The sequence below is a fragment of the Podarcis vaucheri genome, assembly GCF_965113315.1.
Source record: "Podarcis vaucheri genome assembly, chromosome: 1".
In the NCBI taxonomy this organism is placed as follows: domain Eukaryota; kingdom Metazoa; phylum Chordata; class Lepidosauria; order Squamata; family Lacertidae; genus Podarcis; species Podarcis vaucheri.
In genome coordinates this window covers 32463619-32487426 of record NC_138759.1, presented here as the reverse complement: position 1 = coordinate 32487426, position 23808 = coordinate 32463619, and the positions used below count along the sequence as shown (strand labels likewise).

Sequence of the window (23808 nt, the reverse complement as noted above, 5' to 3'; positions counted from 1 at the left end):
GATGTGAGACAAAGTCTCTGCTGATGACCTCAATTGGTGGGCTGGCCATTATGGGAGGAGGTGGTCCTTAAAATACGCTGCACCCAAGCCATTTAGGGCTTCAAACATAATAGCACCTTGAGCTGTGGCCAGAAACTAACTGGGAGCCAATGCAAATTAAACAGCAGTGGAGAAACACGGACCCTGCAATGGCTACCTGAAAGCAGTCTAGCCATAGCACCCTGTATCAGCTTGCAGTTTCTAAACACAAAGACACCCTCCCTATTTTGCACTTCCCTATAATGTATCATGGGACGCAGGTGGCGCTGTGGGTAAAAGCCTCAGCGCCTAGGGCTTGCCGATCGAAAGGTTGGCGGTTCGAATCCCTGCGGCGGGGTGCGCTCCTGTCGTTTGGTCCCAGCGCCTGCCAACCTAGAAGTTCGAAAGCACCCCCGGGTGCAAGTAGATAAATAGGGACCGCTTACAAGCGGGAAGGTAAACGGCGTTTCCGTGTGCGGCTCTGGTTCGCCAGAGCAGCGATGTCACGCTGGCCACGTGACCCGGAAGTGTCTTCGGACAGCGCTGGCCCCCAGCCTCTTGAGTGAGATGGGCGCACAACCCTAGAGTCTGGCAAGACTGGCCCGTACGGGCAGGGGTACCTTTACCTTTATAATGTATCGTGTGCCCTTCTCCCTTCATACCACCTTCATTCTCTGATTCTGACCCAACATCCAACCTCCTTGTCAATCACTTTCTGGGCACATTATGCTTTGGAAGTGGTTTCTTCCACTACCAGCAACTAGATGCTACTTGTTGTGGCTGGAATTATCATCCCCACTGTGTAACTTGATAGTTGTGACCAGTTCCCTTGTCAGCTGCTGGAATGCAAGCCACAGTTATGTGGAAGCGGAAAGCTCCGAAAATATCCTTTCAGGCACTCTCTGGGGATAAAATGGGCATGGCAAATTGACACCCAAGGCTTCATGAAGCCTTGCAGAGCGTCGAGTGCGCTTCATTGACCAGAAAGGGGTTTAGAAGATGCTTAATAATGATAAAGGACAATCCAGCACCCAAGAGGCAAGCTTGGCCTTTGAAGAATTGAGCGTACATAAGCTGAAGGCGACTAGAGATTGGAAGATGACTTTTCCAGAAGTTTTCAGCAGGGTGTTTAAAAATAAAACTTATAAAACCACTTGTCCATGTAAAGCTTCAGTTCCCATTGACTCCAAGTAGGGATCAGGGAAAAATTTGAGTCAGTTTGCATTTAAATGCCAACCTGCCTATTTTGCCCTTTCTGAAACAATACACAATCTGAAAAAAACAGCTATCCTTTGAAATGTGCACTTCTCTAAATTTTGCAATGCCATTCTCCAGGCAAATGTGTACCGAGTTGCATACACAATGATAAACAGGGCATAAAAATGCATTATATATGGGGAAATTGTTTGGCAAAAAAAAAGGTATATTAGGCAAAATCAGGAAAATTCTGAACCAAAATGCTGATGAATTTTCATGAGGAACGTTCCGCCCCTCTCTTTAATTGCAAACTGGTGTGGAAATGTGGAAGAAAAACTGAGTTGAAGATAGGAAAAATGAGAAACTGAGAGAAACTGAAACTGGCAGATTTGCATCATGGCATTCATGAAATTGCATTATAATGGAATGTTCTATGTGGACAAAGAACTGCCCCAATAACAAAATAGAAAGGCTTTGGGTGCTAGGAGAATGCAACACAAATGAAACTTTGAAGGAAGATGCTGTGTTTCTGTGCTTTAAACTGATACTCTGGAATCAGTCTAGCATCGCTCTGTATCTCACCCATTTGTCCTGTGGCCTCACTGTTTATTTGAGGGGAAAGTAAACGAAGCAGACAGGTCTGGGATCCCCTGCCAATCAATTGCATTATTTATTTTGCTCCTTTTTCACAGGTATAAATGTGTCTGGCAGGAATATTGACTCATGCCAAAAGTAGCGGCCAGCCGTGGCAGAAATATTTTAGATGGGATCAGTTGCAGGAAGGGTATCATCTAGGCACTAGATCATAAAAAAAAGGGGGGGAGCCTGAGACAGAAACATGCACAGAAGCAGGCAAACCCTGCCAAGCGCATGCCATTGGCCAGCACAGCAGCAACGTGATCTTTTTTTCTGGGAGATGAGCTGTGCCAGCACAACAGACTATGCAGCCTGGGAAAAGAGTGGGACCCCACTTAGAAATTGACCTTTATGACTTTATAGCTTGCTACAAGAAGGCCCCAGGGACAGAGGCTTTCAACTGTGGGAAGGCAAATCCTTTGGTAATGGATAACAAGGGCTGCCTAAACACATCTACCCGCCCCCTCCAATTTATTAAGGGTGCTTGGAATTGTAGCTCTGTGAGAGGTAAACTATACCTCCCAGGATTATTTATTTTTTTGGGGGGTGCTTTAAATGTATGGTGCACACACAGAGGAGGATGGACAGTATGATTTCTGTGGTGGGAAAAGATTTGGGAGTTCAAACGCCCCCTCTCCCGAAAACATTAGCTTACCTGCAACAATTATTCAGGCTGCATATGCACCATACATTCAAAGCAACTCCAAATAATCCAGGGAACTGTAGCTTACCCCTCACAACTACAATCCCCAGCAGCACCCTTAACAAACTACAATTCCCAGGATTCTCTGGGGGAAGCTATATGCATTAAATATACTGTGTACTGTATACTGTATACAAAGCCAAATGCATGTCTTCTTCTTCCGAAGATGGCCAGTCTCATTTCTTACCTGCATAAATTCAGACAGATATTAGGATTAAGCCCAGGGTTCCAGCCAAAGTAAGTTTGATCTGGTCCCCAGGGAGATTAAGGAAAGTGGAGGGGATGAATAAGAGAGGCTCCCCGGGGTGAGAACAGTTTCTGCTGCCTAAGCAACAATTTCTACCTTCCAGAAATTACAGAGAAAGGAGCTGCTTTTGGCTTTACCGACCCTGTCCTTCAGGCTGCCAGGAACAGCTACTTTCCCATCCCATTTACTTTGGCTCAGAGTCTCTCAAATATTGCACTATCCAAAATAAATCTAGCAGTTCCCCATAGAGACTCCTTCCTGATGCTTAACATAGACTCTGCATCACTCCCTGAAGCCTCCATGTTTTCATCAGATATAGACTCCTTTTTCTTCTTGATATGGACCCCATTTCCTTCCGATTCTGCAACCTGGCACAGGCTCCATGTTGCCATTAGAAACTCGTTGGACAGCGATGGCTGGCTATTTTAAGGCATAAAGCTGATGGCCTGTCTCGTTCAGTATCCCTCTAGCCCAGGAACCTATGGGAATCCAGCAAGCAGGCCCTGAGCGCAACAGCACTCCCCCACTTGTGATTCACAGCAACTGACATACATACATCCTCTTGACAGTGGAGGCAGACCGTAACCATCATGGCCAATAGCCCTTGACAGCCCTATCCTCAGTAAACAGGTCTAATCTTCATAGGAACTGAAATATATTCGGAGTCGAGAGTGGATTTCATGCTCTTTATTCAGCTCATAGTGGTGGGGAGGAATGAAAGTCCCCTCAAAATATCTGCTTTATATACATTATTTACACAATGGGCTGCACATGATTGGCTAATTCCGGGATTCTCCTGTAGGCCAATCAGGTTGTGGATTCACTCCCACCTGGAGCTGGATTGGGTGGCTCCTGCGGACCAATCATACTGCTGCATTGTTCTAGGACCAATCCGACTGCTGCATTCTGGACCCTTTTGTTCTAGGACCAATCAGACTGCTGCATTCTGGACCCTTTTGTTCTAGGACCAGTCCGACTGCTGCATTCTGAATCCTATTGTTCTAGGACCTATCAGACTGCTGCATTCTGAATCCTATTGTTCTAGGATCTATCAGACTGCTGCATTCTGAATCCTATTGTTCTAGGACCAGTCCGACTGCTGCATTTTGGAGCCTATTCAATGCAGTACATAACAGGAACGCAGGAAGCAGCTCTATCAGTTTAAAACAGGGGTCGTTCTCAGCCCTATCTGAAGATGCTGAGAATTGAACTTTGGATCATCTAAATACAAAGCAGATGCTGAGCTATGGCCCTTCTCTCTTTTAAAGTGGCCATCGCTACATCTTGTGGGAGCGAATTCCAGTTTCACTATGTGGAAGTTCTTTCTTTTGCCTGTCCTGAGTCTTCCAACATTCAGCTTCATTGGGTGGCCTTGGGTTCTCGTGTTATGAGAGAGAGAGAAATAAGCTTTCCTCTCCACACCATACAGAATGCACCACTAATGTATCCCGCCCTTACCCAGCTGCCCCCTGCCCCAAATTAATCAATATTTAAAATTCAGCCCTCTGCACCTCCTGACCCTCGGTTCTTACGCAAAACCCTCCTCCCATCTTTCTACTCCCTCCTTGGCTCTAATTAACACTGGCAATAAAAAGTGCTGCAGGCAAACTTCATGGTATGCGTAAAGTGATCTGGGAGGGTGGGAGCCACATGAGCGGTGGAGAAACAAAATGAATGTAAGTCCCATGAGCACCACACAGTGAAATGAGAACCAAAGGGAGAGAATCTCTTGAACCAACTGTCCTTATCCCCAGCCAAAACAAAACCTTAGTACATAAAAGTTGCCTTTCTCTTTATATCCCTGGCCTCCCTCTTCCCTCCTATCTTCTGTTGCCCCCCTGCCTATTGAAATTTACACTCTCTACTCCTTGGGATGGGGACCACTTTCTCCTTTGCTTGTACTTCTCTATAAACCTCTAAGTACGTTGTTGGAACTGTCCAACAACCACCCAGTTCTGGAGGGGAGGTTTCAAATAATCCCTTTTGTCCCTGTGAATCTGGAGAGACAGAACTGATAACTCATGTCCTAATGTATTGCTCCTTCTATAGACATAAGTTTTTATTGAATCCCTTTTATGGAAATTCCCAGATAATTGGGTGCATGTTATGCTTTTTTACTTCCTTCAGATCAGAAGGCATCCACCTCTTCCAGAGTGACTAAATATTGCACTGTTGCCTGTAAAACTCGCCGGGGAGTAATTTTAGCAAACTTCTAATTTTGTTCTTTATGCCTAGCATTCTATATTATGATACCTCTACGATTAAGTTTATTGCTATGGTTCTCTGTTTTGTTTGGTACTATTTTATATATTTGGACAAAGTTTCTTTTTGGGATAATTGTCAATGACTGTAAAAAAGAGATTAATACACACACACACACACACACGCACGCACACACCCACACACATTCAAAATTCCATTCATCATATAAAGTGATCTCTGCTATTCCTGGAAGATTGATAGCAGAAGGGAGAGGGGTGGGGAACTGGTGTCTGGACCAAAATAATGTACGTCTTCTCCAGACTACATCACCTCTCTCCCCTCTGCTTCTTGAGGGTACTTGGTGCCAAGGTTACAATAACCTTCCTGGGAAGAAGCCAGATGGGCTTTCTCAGAGTTTATAATGGATCTGCCTCCCACAGCTGAAATAACATCAGCCTTAACCCAAAACTTTGATATTGGGGCCAATAGGAAAGATGCTAGACGCAGAGCAAATGATACAGGGGCCGGTGGCGACAACTCAAAAGTAGCATCCTACTGTAAGGCCAAGGGAAACTGACAAACGAGGCTGGGTTGGAATAATCCCAGCCAATTAGAAGCAGGTTGCTGATACTCAAAATCGGAACAGGAAGCTCTCTGCAGACATGCATAGGAAAGAGCACGACCTCAGAAATGTCTTGTTCAAATGAGAAATCGTGGGATTGTTACTATTTGGATCAGGGAACACCAAAGGGAGTTATGGGTAAAGAAAACAAAGTTCCTGAGAATTGCCAAGATGAACCTGTGGGTGGGAGACACAACTCAAGTCTCATGGCGTTCTTTTCCAAATTGACCTCACCAGAACCCAAGTTATTGAATATCAGACTGCAAGCTGATGAGCTGGCATGATGAAAGCAAAATGTGATGGGCTACTTCCAGTAAGCCTCAGACATCTGGGAGCACGTTCTGGGTAATAAAACATTCTCCAGAATAATGATTCAGTTAGCAGCACAAGCACATATCATGACATATTAATACAGAAATGTGGAAACGTAATGTGGTTATTTCCTAACTGTGATATGATCAGATTAGAGAAAAAGGAAGTGGGATTTTTATTGTTTTTGTGTGACTTGAAAAATACTGAATTTAGCTGTACAACAGCTGAACAGAACTTAAACCACCCAAAGATGAGACTTCATTCTCTGAGCATTCCTTCTCTCTGCTTTGTAAATCTGCTCAATTTGCTTCAGTCCATCTGAAGGCTGGTGGTTCCAGCCCATCAAGGACGGCTGTGGGCAGGATTCCTACATGGCTGGGGTTGGACTAGATCAGGCATAGGCAAACTCGGCCCTCCAGATGTTTTGGGATTACAACTCCCATCATCCCTGTCCTGTTAGCTAGGGATGGTGGGAGTTGTAGTCCCAAAACATCTGGAGGGCAGAGTTTGCCTATGCCTGGACTAGATGATCCTTGGGTTCCCTTCCATCTCTACAGTTCTATAATTAATCTACGATTAACCTAGCACACCATATAAAATGAATATTCACCCCTGTTACTGGGAGGACTGCCTAGATTCTCTTTATTTCTTTTCCCTACCTACTAAGGAATCTGTACCTCCATCTATGAACTGAGTAACAGCTGGTTGTATTTCTAGAGTTGGAGGATCAACCATCACGTGTTTCCTTCTTCCAAGGAAGAATTGGTACAACCTGATACCTACATAACAGCTAAAAGAGCCTCACTTAAATGTCTGCTAACTCAACCCACACACCTTCTTAAGTCTCTTATCAGATACAGAGAAGCAAGGCTTGCACACCAGCCAAGAAAAGCATCTTTTCCTGATGTCCTCCCCCTTCCCGATCAAGCATGATGAATAGCTCTGGAGCACTTGAAAGGTTGCACACTATTTTGTGACATTTCAGTTGGCCTAATAAAGGTATTGAGGATGTTATTCATTGCATCCCTTCCTTCATTCCGTATCAGGCGTTCTCACAGCTCAGGTCAGGCTAAGAGAGAGACTGATCCAAGGCCAGTCAGTGGGTTTTATGGCCAAGCAAATACTTGAAGTGTTTTTTAATATATATATATATATATATATTTGCATGAAAGAATGAACTTGCCCGGAAGCCACCTTCTACACATCTTCTACACAGGTTTAAGACAAGAGCATTCTTAAGAAATTTCTCTGAATCATTTCCACAGAATTCAAGTCATCTGCTCTTAATTTTATCACTCTTAGCAAATGTAGATGATGTTGAATTAATTATGTACTGCTTAATGCCAAAATAGGCTTCCAAGCTAGGGGTTCTCAAATTTTCTAGTCCCAGGGCCCTCTTGAGATGGTTGAAAATTACTGAGGCTCACAAAATTGTGGCACAGAGACACAATTGCTAAATGGTAGAAAATGGAGGGAGAGTCTGGCATATCAACTGGCAGTTACTAATATCATTTTCTACTGATATCCAATCCATTTTTGGAAATTGTTAAATTATTTGTCGTGGCATTTTCCTTGTGGCAATGAGTTCCATTGCTCAATTTTTCTGAGGTCCTGTACAACCTCCAAATTATTAAGCAGAATTTGCTGATACAGATACACATGGTCCCCATCTATACTACACATTTAAAGCAACATCATGCCAACAGTCATTCTAGGACCGTTAGCTTGTTAGATTTGCTGAGAGTTGTTAGGAGACCCCTATGCACAGAGCTAGAATTCCCAGAGTTTCCCTGGGATGAGAGACTGACAGTTAAACTACTCTGAGAATTGAAATCCCTACCCTTTTCCTGATCCTTAAATATTTTTGCTCTTGTCTGTGCAAACCTTCTTTTTAAAAGTCCCAGGAGGTGTGCAATATACTCCGCAACTATCTCTCCTCTGGCTCCTTAAGCATAAAAACTGTATCTTCTATTCTCAAATAAATCTCCTTCCACTACCAACCAGTATCCCTTTATCCTTTGCCTCCAAAGTCCTGGAGCATTAAAACCCTCCATGGCTTTGTCCCACCTTATCTCTCACATGATCATGAGCATAGCCAGGATTTATGTGGGTGTCCTGCCCTGCCCACCCCACCCCATAAATCCTGGCTATGCTCATGACCACAATATAAGATGGGAGAGATCTGTCTAGCAGTTTGGAATGAAATGTCTCAACAGTTTTTTTTAAAAAAATATTTTTATCCCAAGCGCTCAGAAAGATCTGTCAAAAGCTTTCTACAATTTCTATGTTTAGTTAAGTGTTTTTATTCATTTACTTGATTGGGGGGATGCAGCACTCCCTGCTGCCTTTGCCCGTGATCGTGTTGCACCCCTTCCCATGATAACCTTTGCTCACCTGTGCCAACACTCACAGCCAGCCAAGGGTGTTCTGCTCTGTCAAAAGACTCTTTTCCTTCCCCAGCAAATTATGACAATTAACAGTGGTTCAGAATGGGGGGGGGGGTGCAGGCAGGGCCGGATTTAGGTTTGATGAGGCCCTAAGCTACTGAAGGTAATGGGGCCCTTTATATGTCCAGCTGCCCTTTGTCAACAACAAATGGTTGCTGTTTTTTGTGTTGAATATATGCTATATGGTAATTTATGGACCTAATAGGTATCTAAAGCCATTAGCACATGTTGCCACGCAACCAGTCCATGCAGAATGTAGGCACCCTATATATAAAGTTAAAGGGACCCCTGACCATTAGGTCCAGTTGTGACCGACTTTGGGGTTGCAGCGCTCATCTCGCTTTATTGGCCGAGGCAGCCGGCGTACAGCTTCCGGGTCATGTGGCCAGCATGACTAAGCCGCTTCTGGCGAACCAGAGCAGCGCACGGAAATGCCGTTTACCTTCCCACCGGAGTGGTACTTATTTATCTACTTGCACTTTGCCATGCTTTCGAACTGCTAGGTTGGCAGGAGCAGGGACCGTCGCAGGGATTCGAACCATCGACCTTCTGATCGGCAAGTCCTAGGCTCAGTGGTTTAACCCACAGCACCACCCGTGTCCCTACCCTATATACAGAAATGAGCAAACCAGTGATATTTTAGGGAGCAGGCTAGCAGGCGAGCCCCATTACTTACATCATAGGAGCCTACACAACACAAAACACTGTTGCTGTATGTAGGTTTTGTTTTACTGTATTTGTTTTTTATCTTATATTTTGGAAGTGTACGTCCAGGTTTTTTCCCCCTTAATCTTTTTGAGAGGCCCTAAGCTATAGTTTGTTTAGCTTATACGTAAATCCGGCACTGGGGAGGATGCGGGGTACAGCTTCTCCATCCTAGGCAGCACAGCTACCTGACATGCTACACCTGCCAGCATCCCTTTTGCAGCTGCGCAATAAGCAGGGACAAAGGAAGCTGGATGAGGCCACTGGCCACCGTAAACACAGAATGCTGGACGAGATAAACCTTTCTGGTCTGGTCCTGCAGCGCCCTTTCCGTTCTCAAAACAGGTGCCGCTTCCTTTGGTCTCCCCGTCCGGAAAACAGCGCCTTCCTCCTCCGGCTTCTTCCGCTTCGATGACGAAAGGTGTCGGAGCGGCCACAACGACGCCGCGTCCCCCCCACCCCCGGCAATGCACAACCAGACCGCGAGGCAAGCCCCGCCCCCTCTGGAGATCGGGCCTATCAGATCTCAACGGGCGGCGGGGCAGGTTCTTCGGTCGTCCAATGGCAACGGGCCTACCCGGAAAAAAGCGCGTGTGCGTTGGTCCGGCTGGCTACAAACTCCTGTTGCTTTTCGTTCCCCCGGCCGAATTAGTTCCCCCGCCCCGCCAACTCTTTCCATCAACCTTCGCTTCGAATCGCCGGGATGTCGGCCGCGGCTGCGAAAAGGGAATCCGATCTCTCCGGGCAGATCGAGGACTTTGTGGCGCTGCTCAAGCGGGGCGGGAAGAGGCCTCGCTCGGAGGATGTTGCCCGGCAGACGGTGGGCCTGCTGCGGAGGATTGTGGCGAACGGGCGCTGGGACAATGCGGGTGAGAGAGCAGCAGGAGCGGCGGAGGCGGCGAAGGAGCCCTCGCCGCATGCACGGGCTCCCGTCGCCGGGCTTAAACCCTTTCTTCCCAGTCGTGCCCTCCACCCGTTTCTTCCCTAAGCCGAGAAACAAAACCGCGATTTTACTTCGGTTGGTTCCTTTCTCCACAAGTAGCTGCAACGATGGCAGGACTTGCCTAGCTCACCATGCATAATTTGCCTTTCCACCTCGAGCGGCCACAGGTGCAATGGAAGTTTATGACTCCTGCACCTTTTAAGCAGAGATAGGAGACCTATGGCCCTGTAGGTGTTGTTGCCCCTCCAGATCCCATCGTCCCTGACAATTGATCGTGATGGTTGGGGCTGATGGGAGCGGGAACACCTGGAGGGGCACTTGTATTTTAAAGGGTTGTATTGGAGAGCTGATTATGGAAGGTGCTTCTTTATCCCCCACCCCTATGTAGCTGCCAACATTTTCTTATACACAATTCTTAGGGGGTCCCTAGATTGGTGTGCAACCCCTCTTCCATGTGATAATGGTGCATTAGTGGTGGCTTTCTATTGGACCTCCCATACATTATTACATTTTATTAGTGGTTCTGCAATGCATCCTCAATGTTATCACAGTATTGCTGTCTAGAGGGTCACTTGTGCTGGCAAAAATAAGGCAAAACAATAACTCCAGAGCGTCTGTGATATGAGAAGTTACAACATTTCAGTTAAAAGCTATGGGAGATGCCCTGAATTGAAATGAAGCAGTATGTTTGCCCCAAAACATTTGCAGAAGTAAACAGTATTGAGAGTGGGATTGCATATAACTACTCCAATACAGTCATGAACACAGATAATATTGAATGCCCAATAAAAAGGATGTCTGGGGCCCTTAAAAGGTACATAAGTCAAACGCCTGCAAGTGGTTATCCTGTCCTTGCCTCTGTTGATCTGTGTAATGTAGGCACTTTTTACTGGATGTATCATCCTGATCTGGGTAGGCTTATTTTAATCACCAAAAAAAAGGGGGGGCGAAGTAATGCAATGTGTCACACAGCCCCCCCCCCCAGGTTCCTGCCAACCGGATGCAGGCAGAGTGAGTAGTTTGAAGTATCATTTGAGTGTCTGCTGTGAGGAGTAGACACCCTGTACTATGTAATTAACTTTGAAAGTTCCTTACATTTCAGGAGAGCTGATAAGCATAATTCGTCAGGAGGGTAAGAAAATGACCGCTGCCCAGCCATCTGAGACCACTGTAGGCAATATGGTGAGACGAGTGCTGAAGATAATTCGAGAGGAGTATGGCAGGTAATGGTTGCTTTTGTTTGATCAGAACCTAGCCAATTTCTCTAATGTAGAAACCACCTGACCTTACCACACCTGAAACTTCTGTTTAAAATTTATATATAACCATTGGAAATTGTTTGTAGAAAGGCTTTCAGAACAGTTGATTTTGGAGTGTTGAACCTTTATTCAGCTATTTTTAGGCCCCAAATTATTTATGTGATTATAAGCTGTTTTATTTATTAAATTTCTATACTACCCTTCATCTGAGGAACACAGGGTGGTTTACAAGCAAAAAATAGAAAAATACATAACAGAGTAACAAAACAATACCCGCCTGCCCCATTTAAAAGGCCAAAGTTTGTTTAATTAGTAAACGTCTAAGAGAGGAGGAATGTTTTTGCCTGGCTCCTAAAGATAGGTAACAAAGGCACCAGGTGAGCCTCCCTGAGGAAAGCATTCCATGTCTATGACAGGGGACTGATATCAAAATTCCTCACTATCAGACCACCCTCTTCCTGCCCAGTTGAAGGTCCAGAGTGTGACCTGCCACATGGGCTGCTGATATGTTGAGACAGCCCCATGGTCATCATGGTAGCCATGAAGCCCTGAGCCACCCCAGAGCACTTTACCATGGCTGTTGAAAGCCCCTAAAACCAGCTGTCCAGGAGCCCTCAACACCATTCTGAGACCCGCTCTGTCAGCTCAGGTTGGGAGACTGTGGGCAGTGAGGCAGGCAGTAAACCAGCAGACTCCCTAATCTGTCCCAATTGCTTAATGCCAGGAACAAATACTTAGATCCCCCACAGCAGCCCTGCATTTATTTCACCAGCCCAGCTAGATGATGTAATTCAGCTGGGGGTAGAGTGACAGGTGTTGGTGAGAGTGGCTGAGTCCAGGCCTCAGGGCTTTGGTCCTGCAAAGAGGCATCCAAGCTTAGGAGTCTTCAGCTGTTCCTGGGGTCCCCCCTCGCTTACACAGGAGTGGTGTTTTAATCTGTTTTTAATATTGTGTTTTAATTGTAACCCGCCCTCAGCCCTTAGGATGAAGGGTGGGTAAGAAATTATAATTAATAATGTGTTGCTACTGTATGTACCATTCCCTGGCAAAGTAATTACCTTGAATTAAACCACAATTGCACATGCTATTCTTTTTCTTTTCTGGCCAAACACACTCGAGCTGTGTAAGCAATATTGACCCAGGATATTTGGCTTTTAGAAGGACTAACATAAATATAATCAGATGTTCTTAATTCCTTCTTTGATGGGAAGCCACAATGCCTGGTCCAGCACGTAACTTAGTCTTCCAGCAGGATTGTTTTTCCGTTTTGAAAAAGTCCCTTTTGTTTTGTAGGCTTCGAGGATACAGTGAGGAGAGTGACCAGCAGGAATCACTACACAAACTTCTGACCTCGGAAAGTAGTGACGACACTGAGAGTTTCAATATCTACTATCCTCCACTCAGGGCCAATATCATTGAAATTATTAGTGAACTGTTGATTGAACTAGGTAAGAGAGAGCAGTATAATAACAGAAGTAACTGTGGGAACTACATGATTGCTAGTAAAATGAGAAAGTTCCAATAATGAGTATTGCTGAAGTGTTCCACCCTTAACTGCTGCATAATGCTGCCTTCCTATTAGGAAGATCAGAAATGGGAAGAAACAGGTAGAGCTTTTTCCATCATTTTCAGCTGGAGTAGTGTAAGAAGATTTTAGTACTCATGATATAGTAAGTGGTACAAATATAGCCCACCTAGGTTCAAGATACGCATGTAACCACAGGAAGCTACTTCTTGCATGGAATGAAAGCTAAACAGTTTGTGTCTGTAATCTGTAGGGACTGTTAAAAGTTTATATAATGCACATCATGCCCTTTCATCCTATTGTAATTGCAAACCATAGATACTGTCTCAGCAAACAGTATGTGTCCTTTTTTTCTTTTTAATGCCATAAGCCCTTGGCAATATACGATTCAGGTATGGTAGGAAATAATGAGATTCCACCCTGTTTGGATTAGTGCCCTATTTCCTAGCTAATTTGCAGTGGAGGAGATGTTGGGCCTGTCTTTTCTCTTATGGCTGGATTTCTTTTTTCTTTTCTTTTATTTGCAGAGGGCACCACTGACAACATTTCCATGCAGGCCCTGGAGCATATCCACTCTAATGAGGTGATCATGACCATTGGCTATTCACGCACAGTTGAGGCCTTCCTGAAGGAGGCAGCACGCAAGAGGAAATTCCATGTAATTGTGGCTGAATGTGCACCCTTTTGTCAGGTGGGGCCTGTTATCTGGGCTATCCTTGTCCCCTGCTCACTGTTGACTATGGAACACTTCTAATTGTATTTTTGCTTTGTTTTATTTATTTAACAAATTTAACAAAAATAGAAACTGTATATTTTAATCATAAATGAATTTTTTTTTTCATTTATGGGAATGTATAGGCTTTGTGAACAGGCAGTAGGTTAAGGGAAACTTCTTACCTTTCCCAGTAGGAGGATGGTAGTGTTTCTGATGATAATGGCTTTTATGGACAGTGTGAAAACCTTGCATGCATGAACAGCACCCATTTCACAATAAATTCTGATAGCTGGCAGTTTTGAGATATAAGAAAGCATTTCTTCCTATAATGCATAGTCAACATACCATTGATATTATTCCCACGCTGTATCAACCAACACTTCTTGTTGTTCCAAAGTCTGCTGTTGCAGGCAAAGCTCTAATACGGGATCAGACTTTCTCTGTGATGGAATTCCTTGTCTGGAATTCTTCTGCTGGAAGTGGCAGGATAATAGTGCCAGCTTTAAACATACCTGTCAGGGGTTCAGGAGCAGAGACGCAGAGAAGGGAGGAAGCAGAGAGCGAGGGGGAGGAATCCGAAGGGAAAATGAGTGATGATGACGACCCGAGATCTCCAAGCCTAAGCAGTGAGTCAGAGGACTCCCAAAAGGGAGCCCCAGTGAGCAGAGCAAGGGGGGGATCCGGGGGGACACCCCAGGAGGAAGGGAACAGAGGAGATTCAGAGAGTAGCAGCTGGAAGTCGGGACCCACGCTCATAACTGAGGGCGGCAGCAGCTGGAAGTCGGGACCCACGCTCAAGACTGAGAGCAGCAGGGAGGAAGGTAGCCAGGCATCGGGTTCCGGAGGCTGTCAGCAGGAGGGAGGGCACGAGTCAGGGGTGGTCACGCCCTCCTCAGAGAGCGAGGCAACGGTTAAGAGGAAAGTAGAGAGTTGGGCGCGCGCGCCAAGTTCAAATGCAGCGGAAGCTGGAGCAGTAAGCAGCCCGGAGAGTGAGCCAGGTCCCAAAGCCCGCCGCAAGGAGGCAGAAGGATCAGGGGGGTCAGCGTCAGAGGAGAGTAGAAGGGAGGAGGCCCAGGGGGGCAGAAGGACCCAGAGACGTAGGGAGAGGCGAAGGAGGTGGAGCAAGGCTAGGGTATTAAGCTGGTGTGCAAGAGGCGGGGACTCAGACGGGTCTTCGCCGACCTAGGGCAGAAGGTGTAGAGCTGCACGCTGCAGTTCGGAAATGAAACCTGTAACTTAATAAAGACTCTTATAAAGTGAACGCTGGCGGACTTGGTCCTATGTGAGCTGGGACTGGGTGGCAGCTCTGACAGTAAGACCCGTCTCATAAAAGCTTCGGACACCTGATATCTCGCAGCGGAGAGAGAGGCAGCTGGAGGAGGGGATCGGTGTTTGGGAGCAAGCTCACGACGGTTAGCAGAGATGACGGAAGCAGAGACAGTTGCAGCGCTGCAACAGGCAGTTACCCAATTGAACGCGGAGGTACTGGCATCCAAGAAGAGGGAGGAGGATGCGGCAGCCGCCTACAGAGATCTCCACGCCAGGTTTGAAGCATGGGTTAAACACGGGCAGCCAGGACCCAGACCGGAGGGGGTTGGGTTGGCACGGAGAGCAGGAGGGCTTGTGGCTCACTTCGATGGGAATTTACAACAGTACCCCAATTTTCGAGCAGACGTAATGTGCGCACTGCAACTGCTGGCAAAAGACTTTAGAGATGAGGAAGAGAAAGTGGGGTTCATACTATCCCATTTGCATGGGGATGCTAAAGCGTGGCTACGCAATTTGTGGAGGGATAAAGATCCGGCGCTTCAGAATGCAGATGCCTTTATCAAAGCGATGGATGCGTGTTTTTTGTCTACTATTGATGTGGATCTTGCCCGACGGGAGATTCATGGACTAAAACAAGGGAGGGCAAGCGTCCGGCAGTACCACGCCCGCTTTTTTGCGCTGGTCAGTGCCTTAGAGTGGGACCGGGATTCGCCCCCTGTCAGAGACCTGTTCTGGGAGGGTCTAAGCTCTGCGGTCAAGGATGAGATTGCAAGGGGGGAGAGGCCCCGAAGCACGCAGGAGGTGGTCCAAAGGGCGCTGACTGTGGGGGTGAGGCTGGAAGAACGTCCATGGTGCAGAGATGAAGGACGTGGAGGGCGCGAAGCAGCGAGAAGTTTCTCTTTCATTCCAAGAGAAGCAGCGCGTGCGCAATCCACACCTCCGCCTGGAGGGGGAGGGGAACCGATGGAGGTTGGAGGTGCAAGGGCTCAGTCAGCAGCCAGAGCCCAAGCACCGACAGCAGTGAAAGCGAAGCCTCCTAGAGGGAACAGGAAGTGTTACATCTGCGAGGATCCAGGCCATTTGGCGAAAGAGTGTCCCCGGAGGCTCCACAAGCACACTGCAGCCTCAGCAATGGTGACTGCAGCAACGCAGCAAGGAGAACCACAGCAGGGAAACGACGATGTCTGGCTGGAGACAGAGGCACTGGGGCCCAGCCAGACGCATCAGTGAAGCAGTCCCCAGCGATCTTGCAACCCACGGACCCCCTCCCACCCAAACCAGTAGTGCAGCTCACAGCATCTCTCCAGCTACCCGATGGCGTCACTGTCGAAGTGCCGCTTTCTGTGGATTCTGGAAGCAACGCAGACTTTATAGCGCAGGATTTTGTGGAGCAGCACGCTATACAGCTACTGCCTGCCACTCTGCCCCTGCAAGTCGTCACAGTGGATGGCAGAGAGTTGCTAGGGGGGCAGGTGGTGAAGCAAACGCCACCGATGGTGATGCGCCTTGGCAACCACAGGGAAGTCATCAGTTTTAATGTCACCCAACTGTCGGACACGCCCATTGTGTTGGGCATGAGTTGGCTGGACAGGCACAGTCCGACACTGGCTTGGTACCAGAGACAGCTGATCTTCGGCTCCTCTTATTGCGCAGAACACTGCATCCTGCCCAGACAGGAGGGAGAGGAGGAGGAATCACAACTGCAGTTGGGAACGTTGCAAGCAGTCCCCCACAAATACGCAGACTTTCTGGAGGTCTTCTGCGAGAAAGAGGCTGACAAGCTACCACCGCACAGGCAATATGACTGCAAGATTGACCTCCTACCAGGGGCGACGCTGCCGAAAGGGAAGCTGTATTCCATGTCTGAGGACGAATTACAGGAACTCAAACAGTTCATAGATCACAATTTGCAGCGCGGTTTCATCCGGGAGTCCAGGGCAGTAGGGGGCAGTCCTGTTTTCTTCGTGAAGAAGAAAGACACGCCCCAAAAAAGACTGGTGGTGGATTTTCGCCTCTTAAACAAGATGACCAAGCCTTCTGATTTCCCCATGCCCAGGATTGACGACCTACTAGCGACGGTGCGCAAGGGACGCGTGTTCACCAAGTTGGACCTGCGAGGTGCGTACAATCTCATCCGCATGAGGGAGGGCGATGAGTGGAAGACAGCCATGTTCACGCCTCTGGGCACCTACGAATACAGAGTGATGCCGTTTGGATTGCAAAACGGTTCTCACTGTTTCCAAGCTTTCATGCATCATGTGTTGGCGGGACTCCTTTACAAGAAGTGCGTCTGCTTTCTGGATGACATCCTGATATTCTCCGAATCGCAGCAAGCCCATGACCAAGATGTTCGGGAGGTGCTGAAGAGGCTGCAGCAGCATAGACTGTACGCCAAACTGGAGAAGTGCCAGTTCGACACGACGGAGGTGGATTTCTTGGGTTACAAGTTGTCGGACAAGGGGCTAGCCATGGACAGCGCCAAGGTTCGTGCGGTGTTGGATTGGAAGAGCCCGCGCAACCGGAAGGAGGTCCAGCGGTTTGTCGGCTTCGCCAACTTCTATCGCAAGTTTATCAAGGGGTTCGCGATGCAGACGGCGGCCATTACGGACACGCTAAGCTCCAAGAAAAAGAAATTCATCTGGACGGAGCAGGCGGAGCAGTCCTTTCAAGCACTCAAGCGTCTCTTCGCGTCGGAAGAGCAACTGCTGCATATCGACCCCAGCAGACCGATGCGGGTAGAGACAGACGCGTCCGATAGAGCAGTGGGAGCTGTCCTGCTGCAAAGGGACCCACAGGGGGTCTGGAGGCCGGGAGCGTTCTACTCCAGAAAGCTCAGCAAGTCGGAGCAGAACTACACCATCTGGGACAGGGAGTTGCTGGCCATTCATGCAGCTTTCAAGGCGTGGAGGCACTTCCTGATCGGCGCCAAGCACACGGTGCAGGTCTGCACGGATCACAAGAATCTGGAGCACTGGCGCACGGCTCAGTTCCTGAACCAGAGGCAGATACGTTGGGCGGAGTTCTTTGCTGACTTCAATTTCCGAATAGAGTACGTCCCAGGCGACACCAACGTCATGGCGGATGCACTGTCCCGCAAACCGCAATACCTCGAAGAGGCGACGCCAGCGGCAGCCATGCACATCTTCGCGCCAACAGCGTGGGCGTGCGCTTCAGCCACAGTAGACCTGGATGCGGTGCGGCGGGCGTTGCAGGACGACTCCTTCGCGCAGGCGAAGATGGCAGAGGTGCACAAGGGCACGGCGAAGGGCGACGAGTTCCAGATACGAGACGGCTTGCTCTTACGTAAAGGGGCCATCTACGTGCCGGGAGACGAACTTCGCGCCAGGGTACTGCAGCAGCTGCACGACGCACCCACGGCCGGGCACTTTGGCACGGAAAAAACGGTGGAATTAGTCGCAAGGGACTTTTGGTGGCCCAGACTGAGAGGGGAAGTCGCGGACTACGTTGCGAGGTGCGACACCTGCCAGAGGGCCAAACCGGTGCACAAACCACCGGCGGGACTGCTGGAACCGCTGCAAACGCCGTTTGAACCGTGGGAGAGGGTGGCCCTGGACTTTGTTACGGATCTACCCAGCTCGAGAGGCAAGACAGCTGTACTAGTGGTGGTGGACTTGTTCACCAAGATGGCACATTTCATTCCGTGTGCGAAGGTGGCCACGGCGGAACAAACCGCCAAACTGTTCATAGATCACGTGTTCAAAGTGCATGGTCTGCCGCGGTCTATCCTGTCCGACCGCGGGCGCCAGTTCGTCTCGAATTTCTGGCAGAAGCTGATGAGTTTTCTAAATGTCAAGGTCGATCTGGCATCAGCAAGACACCCGCAGACCAACGGGCAAGCAGAGAGGGTCAATGCCATCATGCAGCAGTACCTGAGATGCTATGCCAATCAACAACCTGCGACCTGGGTGGATTACCTGCCGCTCGCCGAGTTCGCTTACAACAACACGAAGCACGTGTCCACAGGGGTGACGCCGTTCTTCGCCAACAATGGGAGGAATCCCAGAACCTTCCCGGGACGGGAGAGAGTGGGGGACGGAGAACCACAGACGGCGGACGCGTTCGCGTCAGAGTTGCAGGCGGTACACGATCAACTCAGACGGCAGCTGGAGCTAGCTAAGCACGCCTACAAGGTGCAAGCTGACAAGCACAGGCGGGTTGGCGAAGAGATCCAAGTGGGAGACTGGGTCTGGTTGGCAGCCCACGCAGTGCCGACCAGGTCACTAGCCAAGAAGAAGTTGGGGCACAAGCAAATTGGTCCGTACCAAGTCGAAGCACAGATCAACCCGGTAGCCTTCCGACTGGTGCTGCCGGAGGGTTCCAGAATGCATCCGGTGTTCCACAGGTCGGTGCTCACTCCCTACAAGGCACCTCACAGATTCCAGGAGCCAGGGACGGCACCGAGTCCGTTCCGGGAGCGGACGGAGACGCGAGGGGTGACGCAGCAAGACCCCATCAACGAGGTCACGGAGATTTTGGACTCCAGATGGGGGGAAGAGGGAGTCGAATACCTCCTAGCCAGAGAGGGCACCCGGGCCAGCGCCAATAGCTGGGTGCCAGACTACGCTTTGGAGGAACCCCTGCTCAAGGACGAGTTTCATGCCCTTTTCCCACACAGACCCATGCCAGCGAGCTTCTTCGACGACTGGCTGTTCACGCCCACACTTTCTTCCAGCACGTTCCATGGATTCGACTCGGACGGGGAACCCGCACTGAGCACCCGTTCCCCAGAAGGATCGCCGGCGGGTTCGGCGTCAGACACCTCGTATTGGTGGGACGATCGACCGGAGGAGCAATGGCGCCGGAAGTGGCTGGAGATGCCAGGTCGAGCGACCGAAGCAGAGACTGACATGGACATGTTCGGGGAGGACCTTGGGTTCGAGCACGGCGGTACAGAGATGGAAGCGGAACAGGTCAACGTCGGCGACCGCGAGGAGGAAGACTCGGAGGTCTTCAGTTGGCGGCCAACCACGGGGAGCGAACTGTATCCGGCATTCCCTCCCGTGATGATGGAGCACCCAGCACCCACACCTGAAAGCGGGGAGGGGGGAAGGGGGGGCTTCGAGGGGGGGATGGATGTCAGGGGTTCAGGAGCAGAGACGCAGAGAAGGGAGGAAGCAGAGAGCGAGGGGGAGGAATCCGAAGGGAAAATGAGTGATGATGACGACCCGAGATCTCCAAGCCTAAGCAGTGAGTCAGAGGACTCCCAAAAGGGAGCCCCAGTGAGCAGAGCAAGGGGGGGATCCGGGGGGACACCCCAGGAGGAAGGGAACAGAGGAGATTCAGAGAGTAGCAGCTGGAAGTCGGGACCCACGCTCATAACTGAGGGCGGCAGCAGCTGGAAGTCGGGACCCACGCTCAAGACTGAGAGCAGCAGGGAGGAAGGTAGCCAGGCATCGGGTTCCGGAGGCTGTCAGCAGGAGGGAGGGCACGAGTCAGGGGTGGTCACGCCCTCCTCAGAGAGCGAGGCAACGGTTAAGAGGAAAGTAGAGAGTTGGGCGCGCGCGCCAAGTTCAAATGCAGCGGAAGCTGGAGCAGTAAGCAGCCCGGAGAGTGAGCCAGGTCCCAAAGCCCGCCGCAAGGAGGCAGAAGGATCAGGGGGGTCAGCGTCAGAGGAGAGTAGAAGGGAGGAGGCCCAGGGGGGCAGAAGGACCCAGAGACGTAGGGAGAGGCGAAGGAGGTGGAGCAAGGCTAGGGTATTAAGCTGGTGTGCAAGAGGCGGGGACTCAGACGGGTCTTCGCCGACCTAGGGCAGAAGGTGTAGAGCTGCACGCTGCAGTTCGGAAATGAAACCTGTAACTTAATAAAGACTCTTATAAAGTGAACGCTGGCGGACTTGGTCCTATGTGAGCTGGGACTGGGTGGCAGCTCTGACAATACCTGTTCTCTTAGGTGTTTGGTGACTGACATATAGGCTATTCAGCTTTGTGTTTACTGATAAATCTATTTGTTGTTTCTTTAATACATAGTTTTATAGTATTTTGGAAACTGTCCTATGGTTCTTTTGTAATGAAGAACAGTCTAAAGGTTCTGTCAATAATTGTTATAAATAAATAACATAGTGATTTAATTGCCACAAGTCTTTGTGGTGAATGATGAGCATTGCTGTTTGTTTTTAAAGAATTGGGTGACTACTTGAGGGCTAAATAGTAGAAAAATAAACCATAGGTGTGAATCTCCATTTTCAGACTTCTGACTGATCGATTCTGGGATTAAGAGGTGACGGATATTGTCAAGGAATCTGTCTCGTTACTGTTGACAGAAATAATGCTTGGATTAGTGGGACCATTGGTGTGACCTGGCAGGAGATGAACTGTGTGCTCATAAAGCTTCAGAAACTCTAGCTTACAAGCATTACTTGCCTGGCTCTTTCAATGCACATTGTCACTTCCCCCTTTTTCCTTTTCAGGGTCATGAAATGGCTGTCCGTTTGTCTAAGGAGAACATAGAAACTACCGTCATGAGTGATGCTGCCATCTTTGCTGTCATGTCTCGCGTCAACAAGGTAGGCAGGATGGGACTGTTTGGTCTTTTTCTGCTGCTATGTGGAGCATACTGGGAAGCTTGTAGATTCAGAGTGGCGAAACTCTTTTAGGCCAAGGGCTGCATTGAACTATTGTAAACCAGCCGGGGGACAAAACGTAAAAAATGGATATGGCTTTTTGAAAAAAGACAAAAGACAAAATTATGTGGGCCACAGAAAAAACACCCCCAAAACCTTTGGTATAACAGCATCACATACCTATGGAAGTAGTCATTGAAATAACTAGACTTTAATTATTATTTTTTAAAGTTTTAAATAGAAGAAATGGAGGACGGGCTGGGGCCCCCACAAAAATCTTTTAGCATCATGGCATCAGAGCCAGAGTCCAATAACAGTCAAAATTCCTGTTCTGAAAAACTGGAGCTGGGGGGGGGGGGCATCAAAAATGCTCTTGGCTGACTACATGTTATCTGGGGATTCCCAAAGGACAGAAATTGTGTTGGGTCAGATGGGTCAAGACCAGCCTTTTTGACAAGCAGAGGGCCAGACTCAACTACAGTTTTGCTAGTGAAAGCCAGTGCAAGAATCCCTGCTATTGCAATGGGCTCCCCCCCCATGCTTCCCCCAATACGCTCTGAAGGGCTGAAGGACACCCCCAGAACAATGTGTAGGGGGAGGAGAGGAGAGATCATTGGGAAAACAGAAATGCATGTGCTGCCAGAATGATCTCCTTAGTGCTATGATGAATTATACCCAAAATTTGCTCCCCCTAGAGTTACTGGTTCTATCATACGCTAGGAATGCTTATCATCATGCTGTGTCATGATCTAAGATAAATAACTTCCACCACATTGCAGTTCATTATGATACTCTGGTTTCTTAATATTTCTGTATTGCAGGTAATAATTGGAACAAAGACTATCTTGGCCAATGGTGCCCTGATAGCTGTCAGTGGCACTCATACCTTGGCACTGGCAGCCAAGCACCACTCCACCCCTCTTATTGTCTGTGCACCCATGTTCAAGCTCACACCACAGGTAGGTGCAGTAACCTCTGAATAGTATCTCTATGGTCAAGAGCAACACAAATGCTCAGAGAGAGCCAATGCTGCTGCACATGGATGAATCCAAATGCATCCATTAATATGGACCTTTGCTAGCGCAAGCAAGTTGCAAAATGCCCGTGTGTCTTTTAGAGAAGACCATAAATTAAATGTGTCAATGCACTCAAATCCTGTCCTGCCCCGCTGGGTACTATTTGGATCGTATCTCTTCTGAAATCTAACAAGGCATATGGAACAGACCAGGGCTATGTGAACATACAAGCGCTGAAAATGATATTGGATACAGAATTCAGAGGCTTGATAATAATAAGAAATGATAAGTTTTAAAATGTACGAGAAAAGTACCCATGCTTCATCTCTTGCATAGGATGATAGTGATGGTGCCCTTGCTGTTCTCTCTTCCAGTTCCTTAATGAAGATGACTCATTCCATAAATTCGTCTCTCCACAGGAAGTGTTGCCTTTCACAGAAGGTAGAATTTTTAAAAATTCTTTTGAGAGGAAGCTACTTTGTAAACCACTTTGAGTGACTTTGGACCTTTGAAAGCCCAATCTATACATGTTTTCTTAGAAAGAAATCCCATTGTGTTCAGTGGGGCTTACTCCCAAGTAAGTGTGCATAGGATTGCAGCCTGAGTTATTAAGCTTCAATCTTCAATTCACTGACCAAAAAGCAAGTCTCATTGAACTTCATGGGACATACTTCTGAGTAAACATGCAAAAGGTTGCACTGTTAGTACTAGGGCTTCACTGTGCTTACATCCTGATCTACTTTAAGCAATAACTGTTCTGTAACTGTTTCTTCAGCTAATATATTTCGTACATGCCTTCCTCCAACTCATATTGGGCACCGAAGGCAAAATATGGTGTGATATAAGCAGTGATAAGCTATTAAGATGATTTTGCCTAAGCAAGCATGGGCAATGGTCCCCAGCTGTGTCTTTAACGCTGCTGTTCTGAGGGATTCTCAGTGCAGTTTTCTTTTGAATAAGCATGCTTATGTTATACTGTTGTGTACTCAGGCTTTGAATAATAGAGCACATGAGGCAAGATAGGTTTTTATTTCACCTCCTTTTGCTGCATTGTCTCAGTTTTTTCACTGATTCTTATGTGCCATACACTAAGTGCAAGGCCAATTTTTTTCTTGTTCACTTCTGTTGTTCATTTTTCACTTAAATTGCATATTTTTCTTTCAGGAGATATTCTATCTAAGGTCAACATTTATTGTCCGGTCTTTGACTACGTTCCTCCAGAACTTATCACACTCTTCATTTCAAATATTGGAGGCAATGCTCCTTCCTACATCTATCGTCTAATGAGTGAACTCTATCACCCGGCGGATCGTGAGCTTTGAGCTGTGGACACCATTTATATCATGGAGTAGATGTGTACTTTCGCCTGAAGAAGCACTGCCAAAATAAAACGTCAGACTGCAGGAAATGGA

The 23808-nt window shown here is 48.1% G+C and overlaps 1 protein-coding gene across 1 annotated transcript; it reads left to right on the top strand.

Moving 5' to 3' along the window:
• The first annotated feature begins 9693 nt into the window (after nt 1-9693).
• On the top strand, nt 9694-23808 carry EIF2B2 (eukaryotic translation initiation factor 2B subunit beta). Its single transcript, XM_082234068.1, has 8 exons — nt 9694-9958; nt 11135-11255; nt 12585-12739; nt 13344-13507; nt 21228-21323; nt 22202-22339; nt 22771-22837; nt 23561-23808. Exons 1-8 carry the CDS (start codon nt 9793-9795, stop codon nt 23716-23718), a joined length of 1065 nt encoding a protein of 354 aa, XP_082090194.1. The 5' UTR covers nt 9694-9792; the 3' UTR covers nt 23719-23808.

What these genes read in the sequence shown, in the direction of transcription:
- EIF2B2 (XM_082234068.1), top strand. Translation starts at nt 9,793, where the DNA reads ATGTCGGCCGCGGCTGCGAAAAGGGAATCCGATCTCTCCGGGCAGATC. An exon ending in CGGGCGCTGGGACAATGCGG is followed by an intron (nt 9,959 to 11,134) that starts GTGAGAGAGCAG and finishes CTTACATTTCAG; the next exon opens with GAGAGCTGATAAGCATAATT. An exon ending in AATGTGCACCCTTTTGTCAG is followed by an intron (nt 13,508 to 21,227) that starts GTGGGGCCTGTT and finishes TTTCCTTTTCAG; the next exon opens with GGTCATGAAATGGCTGTCCG.